The sequence below is a fragment of the Aspergillus costaricaensis genome (genome assembly GCF_003184835.1).
Source record: "Aspergillus costaricaensis CBS 115574 unplaced genomic scaffold BO79scaffold_1, whole genome shotgun sequence".
Lineage (NCBI taxonomy): Eukaryota > Fungi > Ascomycota > Eurotiomycetes > Eurotiales > Aspergillaceae > Aspergillus > Aspergillus costaricensis.
In genome coordinates, this window is record NW_020291801.1 from 563400 (window position 1) to 574904 (window position 11505).

At 51.0% G+C, this 11505-nt stretch overlaps 3 protein-coding genes across 3 annotated transcripts; all 3 read left to right on the forward strand.

The window, feature by feature from the left end:
• The first annotated feature begins 401 nt into the window (after window positions 1-401).
• On the forward strand, window positions 402-3360 carry BO79DRAFT_162792 (J domain-containing protein). The gene is made up of 4 exons (XM_025679086.1): window positions 402-1147; window positions 1240-1575; window positions 1632-2951; window positions 3009-3360. The coding sequence occupies exons 1-4, from the start codon at window positions 716-718 to the stop codon at window positions 3150-3152; spliced, it is 2232 nt and encodes a 743-aa protein (XP_025545027.1). The 5' UTR covers window positions 402-715; the 3' UTR covers window positions 3153-3360.
• Window positions 3361-3614: 254 nt separating this feature from the next.
• On the forward strand, window positions 3615-5779 carry BO79DRAFT_283590 (SKIP/SNW domain-containing protein). The gene is made up of 3 exons (XM_025688162.1): window positions 3615-3806; window positions 3912-5339; window positions 5394-5779. The coding sequence occupies exons 1-3, from the start codon at window positions 3660-3662 to the stop codon at window positions 5559-5561; spliced, it is 1743 nt and encodes a 580-aa protein (XP_025545028.1). The 5' UTR covers window positions 3615-3659; the 3' UTR covers window positions 5562-5779.
• A 3441-nt stretch (window positions 5780-9220) lies between these two features.
• Window positions 9221-10818, forward strand: BO79DRAFT_223272 (ACT domain-containing protein; the record flags this gene model as incomplete). Its single annotated transcript, XM_025683595.1, has 3 exons — window positions 9221-9268; window positions 9398-9786; window positions 9840-10818. The coding sequence occupies 3 exons, from the start codon at window positions 9221-9223 to the stop codon at window positions 10816-10818; spliced, it is 1416 nt and encodes a 471-aa protein (XP_025545029.1).
• Between the last annotated feature and the right edge of the window lie 687 nt (window positions 10819-11505).

Sequence of the window (11505 nt, forward strand, 5' to 3'; positions counted from 1 at the left end):
CATGAATCAGCTCGTGCTCGCCTGCCCGAATTAGGAAGTCGCCCAATCAGTAGTAAACAGTAGTTTCCCCCTTAAGTTATGCCTTATCGGCGCTATGCTCGATCTCTCCCCGCCACAACGATCCAGCAGGTATCATCTAGTACTAAAGCTAGATCCTCTTTCAATATTCAGTTTGACTTCTCCCTCCATCCAAAAAGCCAGGGTTGCCAATGTGGTCGGTACCCCCCAGAAGAAAAGGGAGGGCGGACAGGAAGCTGAGGGAGGGAGGGAGTGGGAAGAACGCAAAAGAAGGGCTGACGGAATCGCCGAAACCGCCGACTTCGATTTTCCGACGTCATTCAAAATGCGTGCGCGCCTTTCCTTTTCTTTCTTTTGCTTCCCCTTCAGCCAAACACTTTGCGCATACAGGCGCCCCCTCATTAATTTACGTTCACTTTATTTTTATTTGCAGGAAGGAAATAATAGGGAATTCGAATCAGATCTCGTCTCGCAATATGTCAACATGATTATCTGAAAGGTTAAAAACTGAACAGCCAGCTTTCCCCGCTTCACAACTACCTACCTACCTACCTACCTGCCTACTGGCTTTTTTGACCACTCCCCTCATAAATACGCGCGCGCGCGCGTATGCGCAGAATCCATACTTAATCAGCCGTGCTGCAGCGACAGCAACAGCGACGACCTCACCAGCACCACCGAATAATAACGGATAACCATGGGTTCCAATCCACCACCACCCAAAGATCAGGATGAGGCCTTGTCTCCGCCCGAGGAACTCGATTACTATGCCATCCTTAATCTTGCGCGCTCTCCCACCCCCACGGAAGCTCAGATTCGGTCCGCGTACCGAACCCTCACGCTAAGTTTTCATCCGGATAAGCAGCCGGCGGAGTTGGCGGACTCTGCGCGACGACATTTCGATCGCATTCAGGAGGCATATGATACGTTGGTGGATCCGAAGAAGAGGGCGGTGTATGATGAATTGGGTGTGCAGGGGATGAAACAGGAATGGGTGATTCTTGACAGGATCGCCAAGGATATGAGGGTCGGGGTGAGGGCTATGTCTGGGGAGGAATTTCGGGGGTGGTTTTTGGAAGTGATGAAGAGGAGGGAGAGGGCTGTGGTGGAGAGGATGGTTGGGTCGAGGGTGGGTTTCTTCTCTTCTCTTTTTACTCCCTTTCTTTGGTTTCTTGGGAGGTGCGGGGGTTATGGTTGTGCTAATGGATGCAAATTCTATAGGGCTCTATCACTATTGGGTTCGATGCCTCTAATGCCGTGTCCTACGATGAAGAGGAGGACTCCTTGTATATTGAAATGCCGTCGCCGAGGCCCTCGAACTATGCACTGGGGTTCTCTTTCAAGGCGCCACTGCCGCGATTGGGCTCTTTCCTGGGAAGGGAAGGCGAGGATGAGAATGAGAGTGAAAACAATGAGGGACCTGAAACAAGGAAACTGTTCAAGGAGTACGGTGAGGAGACGGAGTTGACATTTAACGCGGGCATCTCGGGGGAGGTAGAGCAGATGCACCAGGAAGCAAACTTCAAATTCCCGGATGGCAGGAAAGAAACTCACCTTGTATGTTGACTGAGTGATGAAACTTTCCATTGGTAAATTGCTGACGCTGTGTTTAGCTGCCGCTGCCGTATTTCTTGATCGCGAACCAGATTAATCTGGGAGTCGGGGCAAGCCAACTATTTGGGGGTCCGTATAGTGTTAAGGGCCTCGCAAAACCCCCGTTTGCGTTCATGCAGAACTCCGTCATGAGTGTGAACGCTTCAGTGTTGCCACACCCATCGCTTGAGACAACCTGGACGAAGTCCTTCGTCCCTATCCCTGGCGCGAAACCCATCAGTGTGCAAGTCGATGTTGATTTTGATCGGTCGCCGCAACGGGCGCCCCCTCGTTTTGCTTTGAAGGTTACCAGGCAGATTGGTGATAGGAGGTTCTTGGTAAGTAGCTGGTCAAGCGGCTCCTTACTCTGGCCGAAACCTTTCCGCCACTTCTTTTTACCCCTCATAGAGTTCGGGTTGAACGCCGACACTGCAATGTCCGTTCCTACTCATCCCAGCTTCTTCCAAATCGGCGTCGTCTCTCAGCCCAAGCGGCAGATTTCCCCAGCGGATGTCGAGGAAGAGATGGAGGGTGATGAAGAGGATGAAGAATTTGAAATGCTTCGCCGCCAGCAGCGCAAGGAAGTTGGAGCTGCCGAAGCTTGGCAGACGAATGTGACAGCTACTCCGATGCAAACTACATTGTCATTCGTTTATTCGCGCAATGTTTTCTCGGGAAAATCGGCCTACGAGCGTTTACGCTCGGAATGGAGCTCTGAAGGCCACCATTCTTTGCCGGAGGACAATGAGCCGCGTTCTGTACGGGTCAATGTCGAAACTACTGTGGGGCGTGATTTGGCGCTTGGATGGCATATTGAGGGGACCCGCCAGGTAGGCGATTTCACTCGCATGGGTCTTGGTGTTGGTGTTCGAGATATGCAGGGCCTCGTCGTGACTGTGTCCTGGAGCAGGTTGGGCCAGAAGATCAGGGTGCCCATATCTGTTATCCCGTTTGGGCTTGTCGATGTGGATGTAGCTGCAGTGGCTATTATTTGCCCATGGCTAGCTTACTGCGCGCTAGAATTTGGGTTTATCCGTCCAAGGGAAAGAAAGAGACATCGCCGGGCGATTGCCCGACGACAGAAGCAGCTGAGAAGGCTGGTGCCCAAGAAGCGGGCCGAGAGCCAAGAAGCCATCGAGATTATGACTGAGCAAGTACAGCGCCGACAGGCGAAAGAGGCTAAGCAGGGAGGTTTGGTCATTCTCCGGGCTGAGTACGGTTACTATCCTTCGAAGAAGGACAGGGAAAATGGCCGAGGATTGGAAGTCACTGATGTTTCCATCCCGGTGGCTGCATTGGTTGACCACGGGCAACTGGCCATCCCTAAGGAAATGGCCAAGGTGAGTTCGTACCCTCCTGCAGGCGATGCTAGCAGTGCTGATATGAGTTTGATGCAGTCCCATATCCTTGGATTCCACGACCCGGCTCCGCTTCTGCCTAAGATGCTCAAGATATGGTACAATTACCATGGACAGGAGCATTACGTTGAAGCAAAGGAAACAGAGGACATTTCTTGTCCTATGCGTTCGCATCTATTGTAGCTGGGCATATCTATGTCTTCCTACTGTTCTTGATTTTGTATACATGCTGCACTACTAGCTTTTTGGCATCTCTCTCCATTCATATTTGCATAAGGGAATGTGCACTACACCACATACTTCTTCCCCTATTGAATATCTCAGACGTCTGATTCATATTGCATGCATTTGTCAATACGTTCGTGTATGTTAGCGAGAGCATTGGACGAGGACTAATACATAAGGTCGAGCTCTGGTGGTCTTTCGTGGCACGGCGAGCCGACTCTCAACTTCACTCTCTACTCGAATATATACCAATCTACTCACATTAACTCTTATCATAAATTACATTAGACTTATTTCCAATAGACTACGAATCCAAGTAAACTTCTAAGGCGGTGACGGTGCACGTGACCCTCCCGGTTCCCGCAGCGCCAAAAGAAGCCAAGCCCATCTTCACTCGCCATCGAAGAACCATTTCATCATATTCCTCCTCCACCAATCCTCTTCCCTCCCCCTCACAACTTCAGAATGGCATCCATAGCGGAGGGCCTATTCAAGTCTCTCCCCAAGCCGAAATACACCGGCGAGGAGGAAGAGCTACCGCAACATGCACAGCCCCGAGGTCCGCGGGTCGTAGGCCCGGGACAACTCGACGAAACACAGATTGTTCTCCGGGTGGGTAGCACCGCATCCATACATAAATTCCATCCACGAAAGCTTTAGCCCACCTTCACTACTATAACTCAATGCTAATGACGATGATTAATATGGTATCTACAGAGAACCGGCCCCCCTCCCTACCAGAACCGAGCCGGATGGCGGCCCCGCGCCCCCGAAGACTTTGGCGACGGCGGCGCGTTCCCCGAGATCCTAGTCGCGCAGTACCCCCTCGACATGGGCCGGAAGGGCACGTCCTCGACATCGAACGCGCTCGCCGTGCAAGTCGACGCTGAAGGAAAAGTCAAATACGATGCTATCGCGCGCCGCGGACACAGCGACAACCGGATCGTGCATGCCTCGTTTAAGGATCTGATTCCGCTGCGCCAGCGCGTCGACATGGGCGAGGTTTCGTTGGATCGGCCGTCGGAGGAAGAAGTCCAGGCGCAGATGGAGAAGACCAAGAACGCGCTCGCCAGTCTAGTGGAGGGTGCGGCGGCGGCGCAGAAGCCGAAGAACGTGAAGGGTGGACGTAGGGCGGAGCCTACATTTGTGAGGTATACGCCGGCTAATCAGATGGGTGATACTTCGAAGAAGAATGATCGTATTATGAAGATCGTCGAGAGACAGCAGGATCCCATGGAGCCGCCGAAGTTCAAGCATAAGAAGATCCCTCGTGGTCCGCCGTCGCCACCTCCGCCGGTTATGCATTCGCCGCCGAGGAAGCTCACGGCTGAGGATCAGGAAGCGTGGAGGATCCCGCCGCCGGTGTCGAATTGGAAGAACCCTAAGGGTTACACGGTTCCGTTGGATAAGCGGTTGGCGGCTGATGGACGTGGACTGCAGGATGTGTCGATCAATGATAAGTTCGCGCAGTTTGCGGAGGCGCTGTTTACGGCGGATCGTCATGCCAGAGAGGAGGTTAGGCTGCGTGCTCAGATGCAGCAGAAGCTGGCGGAGAAGGAGAAGGCCCAGAAGGAGGAGCATCTGCGTGCGTTGGCGCAGAAGGCCCGCGAGGAGCGTGCAGCTGCTAGTAGCAGTCGACGCGATTCTCGTGCTGGATCTCGTTCGCCTTCGCGCAGTGTCAGCCGCAGCCCGTCGCCGTACTCGGCTAGTGAGGATGAGGATGCTGCTCGGGATCGCGAGCGCATGCGTCGTGAGCGTCGTCAGGAGGCGGAGAGACAGCTCCGTCAGTCGCGGATGGGTACGGAGAGACGTATCCAGATGATGGCACGCGAGCAGAACCGGGATATTTCCGAGAAGGTGGCGCTGGGATTGGCTAAGCCGACGCAGGCATCCGAGTCGATGTATGACTCGCGTCTGTTCAATCAGACCAGCGGCATGGACTCGGGCTTCAACGAGGATAACCCGTACGACAAGCCGCTGTTTGCCGCGCAGGACGCCATTAACAGCATCTACCGTCCACGGGCGCAGGCTGATGACGATGACGGCGAAGGCGCCGAGGGCGAGATGAGCAAGATCCAGAAGCAGAATCGGTTCGAGGTGCTCGGTAGAGCGAAGGAAGGGTTCCGCGGTGCTGACATAGCTGAGGTATGCCCTTTCTACCTAGTCTACTCAAGAAGTATCCAACTGACACCTATCTAGGCTCGTGACGGCCCCGTGCAATTCGAAAAAGATACCACCGACCCCTTCGGCATCGACAGCATGATCGCCGACGTCACTAGCTCCGGTGCAGGCCAAAAGCGCTACGGTATTCAGGAAGTCGACCGTTCGGAACGGGGCTCCAAACGGGCGCGTGTCGATGATGATTAATTGTGTTGTTTGTGAATATACCTTTATTATTTTTACACTTTAACATACGGCGGGGTTAGATATTTACTACCTACTACGTACGCTGTGTCAACTGTACTCAATTCTTTGCTTAGGGGGTTTACTATGTGCATTGCTGCGGGCGTTGTGTGTTCACCGGTTTATACTCTTTTCTTTCGTTTTTAGTGTTGCAGAAGAGAAAATGCAAAAAGTGGTGATTTACTCTGTTCTACTTATGATAGTCTGGCTTAGTGGGTGTGCTTGCTTATCATGGGTAAGTATGATTGAACTAGTAGTAGAAGACTCGGTCATTTTCCTATCTATAGACTATTGACATATGAGGAGAGAGTACAGTGCAGGCAGGATATGTGACATCGCCACCACACTATACTCACTAAACAAACTAAAATAGTAAGTAAGATAGTAAGTAACTATAGACCAAAGCAAACTGCAATAGGACGGTACTTTACTCCGAAGATAGAAAGAAACATCACACTCCTTCCTCCGTCTCCACAGCTTCTTCAGTTTAAACAGTTCAGTGATCCATTTAATCCCAATGAACGAATGATGCCTACAGAGTGGATAACCAAGTCAAAAGACACGACATGAACTTGATTCTCATGTATCCCGAATCAAATCCCGAATGCGGGAATGACCCACATTGTCATGTCAATCATCAATGTATGTACTGCGGAGGAGGGAAGTAGTAGTAGTAGTAGTAGTAGTAGAGGATTGATCAGCATGTACGTACTTGTTAATGGTGTGGTGGAGGAATGTCATGTCACACGACTTGCACAGTGGGTAGTGACTATACTTGGGACTAAAGAAACAAGGAAATGTATACGAGGATGATGATGATGATGATGATGATGGGTAGGTATGTGATTATCTGAGTATGTGGTATGTGTGTGTGTGTGTGTGTGTAGAGGAGGGAAGGGAATCTTGGAAGTTGGGGATCAAGTGATTTGGATGTGGGTTCATTTTGGGAACATGACTACTACTATTACTTGGGATGGTAGAAGAGAGAGGGTGTGAAATGTGGCTAGAAGTGGCTGGTGATGGTGGTGATGGTGGGTGGTTGTTGCGTGTGATGAGAGGATCTATTATTATTTGTATCCACTCTATTATTACTACTACCTACCTAGTGTATGGTGTCTGCCTGCTACTGTTCTGTGTTCAATAAGACTTACCTCATCCAGTCAGTGATCTGATGCAATCATAGCTGTTATAGTGGTGAGTGGCTGAGCTGATTGAATGACGGATCTACTCCGTACTCAGGCCACAACTACAATAATATAATACTCTCAGTATGCATGCATGCAGACATCAGACCACAAGATGTCGGGTCGATCAGCCGGATAACCAAACTGATTGGATGGTGGACATCCCAAATCGACGACGTACAGGAGGGCTGGGGAGCGTTGATCTGATCGAGCAGATAACGAGAGCCAATGACCCGCGCAGTTGCGAGTCATCTTGTTTGAGATTGATGGCCACCCTCGGAACTTTGTTGCTGCTGAGAAGGAGGGGATACTGACGATCGGGTTGGTTTCTAAGTGGTAGCGCTCCAAGCGCATTGGAGGAGAGACGCTGCTGGCTGACTGGCTGGCTGGCTGGCTGGGAAAGAGTTGTGGTGATGAACGATTGGGAGGGGGGTCGGTAAGTTTGATCCGAGGGTCCAAGATAAGAGAGAGTGGCTGAAGGTCGGGATGTAAGTGGTGGGTTGCATGGGCTTGATTTCAGTCCGGGCTGGGAATGGGAGGATCGTGTCTTGTCTGGAGGGATAAAAAGTTATGAAAATGAGGAAAGTCTCATCCTTGGGTTGCCATTACCAGGGTTCTGAATGGCTAGATTTTTTGATGGTAAGTTCGCTGCAATAGCACCTGAAATTATGCCCTAGGGGGCCCGTCAGTTCAGTTGTATCCATAGCCGTTGTTCCGTTGGTCATGCCGGAATGGAACAAGATCCACTGCTAGAGTACACCGTTAACCGTGTTTGCTGATGGTGCTGGTGCTGGCGCCTGGTGGAAGCGATAACGAGTCCATGAGCCCATTCCGACCTTCCCCTTAGTCTAATACTTTGTAGTAGTAAATTGCTGAATAGTGCCTCATCTACGAACTTCATGGTTGTGCTTTTCAGATGCAATGCAGGATCATCTGTGTGACCGGATGGATGGAACTGCAGCGACCGTGGTGCCTGACTAGCTTACACTCCCACACGTTCATCGCACAACATCCTTGCCCCTGGAAAGTGCGGGGAGCCGATGAGCAGCAGCAGAGGAAATCCTGCCTCGCTCTGACCGTCGAATCCTGCTCCCGCCAGACATCAGCCATTAGATTAATGCTCGATCCGTGCGCCTGAATGATGCACCGGAGAGCACAGGGCAACGTCGGTACCGGCGCCTAGCGCGGGGTGGCGATCGAGGGGATTTGCTGGTGCTGCTGATAAGGTGCTGGGTCGGTGGAGCTGGAGATAAAGCCGAGACGCTGATTTGGGTGTGTTCCCACGGATGGATTATTAGGTAAAAGGTTCGTCTGATCTTTTGCTTTTAAAGTCTGGATAAGAGGAGTCATTCTGGCGGCGCGCAAAAGAAGCAGACGACGTGCCTCAACCGCCAATCAGTCAGTGCTCAAACAGATTTTCATTTTCTTTTCCCTCTCCTTCCCCTCATCTGTCAAGTGTGCCTTAGCTCTTTTCTTTTCTTTTTTTCGATCCCCCGGTGTCGTACCTTGGGGAAGGCTGACTCCGCCGGGTCTTTCAGCGGATCTCCGGTGTGGCGGTTGAAGCGTAACATATTCAAAGTCAACTGGAGACAGACAGGTAATTGAACCAGTCTGAAGCAAAAGGGATTGAGGGAAAGTGAGACAGGAAAGAAAGGGGAACTTCGAGGGTTGCCGAGGAATTAGAAGTGAGGAGGAGAGAAAGAGAAAGAGGAAGTGCAGGAAGAAGAGTCACCAGAAGCTCAAGTCACCTGCTCTCTCTCTTCTTCTCCCCTCTCGAGAATCAACCACCACGACAACTTCAACTTCCCTTCCACCTACTCTTCAGTTCTCACTACCTCCTTATTCTGTCTTATTCAGTCATCAACCTATCCTCCACTTCCCCTGCTCTACCCGATCCCCCCGTGTTGCGTCTATCCCGCACCATCTCTCTCTCTGACTAGATCTTCCTCCCTTCTTGCGTGCTGGCTCTCATTGATATCATTCTTTCAAACAATGGCGTAACCAAGGGGGTTTGGAAAACAATGAAAGCAAGCTGTCTTCCATCCAGAACTCTCAAGCGCAAAAAGAAAAGAAAAGCATAAAGAAACCCACCGACCACTCACGCTGTCACCAGAGGATTCGAGTTGCCCTGCGCCACACATTACTGGTCCCCGTTCACCTGCCTCACCCTGTATTGCCTGGTGCCAGCCTTTCACATCATCATCATCATCATACTTCCGATCGTGACTTCTTCTTTTATCTTCTCTCGTATGCTCGGCCTTGTATCCACCTGGCATCACTAAAACCACTCTGTCGCCTGAGTTTGTGGAAATTCGGTGACGGCAGCTGATTTGAGCACCTTAACTACTACTACTCGTCACATACACTGAACTCGCACTCATTTGATTGTGCATGATCCCGATCTTCTGATGCAAATACGTCATCTGAATATCGACAGCCATGATGGAACAGTCATTATCTCTCATCTCTGCCCAGGTCCAGTTCATGGTAAGTCTTCAAGTACCATTGCCATCATGCCGTCTCCTTTACTGCACCGATGCCCCCAAATCTACGCGGAGCAGCATGGAATCCCCTCCTGGTAGACTAATCTTGCTAACCACTGTTGTCGAAATACAGGAAGACAGGCTGGCCCTGGTGCATATCCCTCTAGACCTATATCCCTTCTTTTTGAATCCGATCATGCAGATTCTCTTCCATGAGGTGCCTCCTATCTCCGAGAACCAAATGGAAGAGGACGATGGGTACGCAGAGGGTCATAGACGCCACCAGCCGGCATTTTTGAACTTCTCAATCACCCCTGTGGAATGCTCGATCATGTGCCCCAGACAGCTTGCTAATGAGTACTTCGCTCCTCTGGTCAACAAGTTCGTTCAGAGCAGTTCCTCGGGCCAAAGCCGCCTCTCCATCAGCCATGATGATTTTATTGCCATGCAGGTGTACGGAGAGGGCCTCGAAGCTGGCCAACGGGTCCTCGAGCTTACGAGCCCGCTGGCCATGGCAGGAATGTATGGTGCAGCTGACCTTGAGTTTGTGCAACGTTCTGGCTGACATGCTCTAGCTCTATCTTCTTCATCTCCACGTACTTTTCCGACTACATCATCGTGCCTCTTCGAAGCAAGTCCCAGGTTATTGAAGCCTTGGAGAAGCGTGGCTTTCATTTCGAAATGTCAACGGAGGCTTTCGTCAACAACAACCAATCCCAGTTCAACAGCTGCTTTAGTCCCGTCTCGTCCCGGTCGGCGAGCAGCTTGAGCTCCCCTCCTGCCACTCCGCCACCCTCGTCGCTGGATGAACTGCAAACGCGCACGTTTAGCTCGCTGCGGAAGCACCAAATTGTCCCATCCGTTGACAGAACCCTGCGTCTAGTGCAATGCGCCGCGCATCACCGCTACACGAGCGATACAAGCTCCATTGCCATCCTCCGTGAAGCCCTCACAACAGCTTTGATCGTCGACAAGCCACGGTTCCTCTCTCTCACCCTAACCGCTGCTGACCCCGCGGCGTCACTCTTGCTGGAAAAGCGTCTTCTCCCCCGCTTCTCAAGTGACTCATCAGCGGCCACTGACTCGGATGACGATACAAGTCTTCTTTTGGGATCTAAGGAAGAGGTTCTTGTTCCCATCATGCTCGACCTACGTAAGCTTCCGCTGGAAGCTTCAGGTATTGTGTGCGGAGTTGCTGGCCGACTTGCCGACGCAACGCACGCACGGGGCGATGAGGATACTGACGTATCCACGATTCTTTCCCATTCTTGGAACGGCGGTGGCTCCTCTTTCGACAGTGCCTTCAAAAATGTCCTGTCCTCTAGCCACGGCTCCGGTGGACCTGTCAGATCCTTCGGCACTAGCCCCGGCTACAGAACCCATCGTCTGCAGCCAGACATGGACCCATACATGGACGCCGTCGAGATCAGCTTTCTTAGCACTGCGCGGGCGGGTTCCATCATTGTGGGCGAACACGAGCTTCACCGTGCCGTCGACGCCCTCGAAGCGGAAAGCCACGAACCCGATGCAGGAATCACGGCACTCGAACTTTGAACTCCTTCTGCTTACAACAAAAAGTTTCTTGATCCACTTGTTTTGCATTTACTCTTCTTTTTTCACCCTGCTTATTCTTGATTTTCCGTTATTCAGCGTAGCAACCACGCTCAATTCCCTTGTGTCCTTTCGATTCTTACTTGTTTTTTTAAATGAATCATGCTCAAACGGATACCAAAAACGCTGCATCATCTTATTTTTCCCTTTGTTGCATTGACCTTTCTTGCTTGGACTTCCCCTTCAAGCAAACTGCAGCTCGGACTTACGTTGCATACATACCAAAAAGTTTCTTGTATCGAGATATATGCATTTTCTTCTTTTTCCTGCGACATGAAATTTCTATCTCTACTTTCTCTAAGCACGACACACTGTTTCCACTTTTCCTAACACTGTCAATACTTCAGCAAGCGAGGTCGGAGTTGTCTATTTGGGTTCGTTTCGACCCGTGTTTAATCCTCGAATTACTTTCAGGGCGGATATATGTGATTTGTATCTAGCATGGCTGACGATCTACATTCCCTGGTCTAAACTGCATATGGGTGATTGGAAATTGTATGGAAGAATAACAGACAAAGTTTCACGAAGACAAAGAAATCATTGATCCTCAAGTTGGGTCTATTGCAGAGCCTCAATCCTGTATTGCTTCCCAACCAAACCAAACCGTATCTCGCGTCATCAAAAATCACT

Coding starts and splice junctions, on each gene's coding strand:
- BO79DRAFT_283590 (XM_025688162.1), top strand. CDS start 3,660: ATGGCATCCATAGCGGAGGGCCTATTCAAGTCTCTCCCCAAGCCGAAA. Junction 3,807..3,911: donor AAACACAGATTGTTCTCCGG/GTGGGTAGCACC, acceptor TGGTATCTACAG/AGAACCGGCCCCCCTCCCTA. Junction 5,340..5,393: donor GCGGTGCTGACATAGCTGAG/GTATGCCCTTTC, acceptor ACACCTATCTAG/GCTCGTGACGGCCCCGTGCA.
- BO79DRAFT_162792 (XM_025679086.1), top strand. CDS start 716: ATGGGTTCCAATCCACCACCACCCAAAGATCAGGATGAGGCCTTGTCT. Junction 1,148..1,239: donor AGAGGATGGTTGGGTCGAGG/GTGGGTTTCTTC, acceptor CAAATTCTATAG/GGCTCTATCACTATTGGGTT. Junction 1,576..1,631: donor GCAGGAAAGAAACTCACCTT/GTATGTTGACTG, acceptor CGCTGTGTTTAG/CTGCCGCTGCCGTATTTCTT.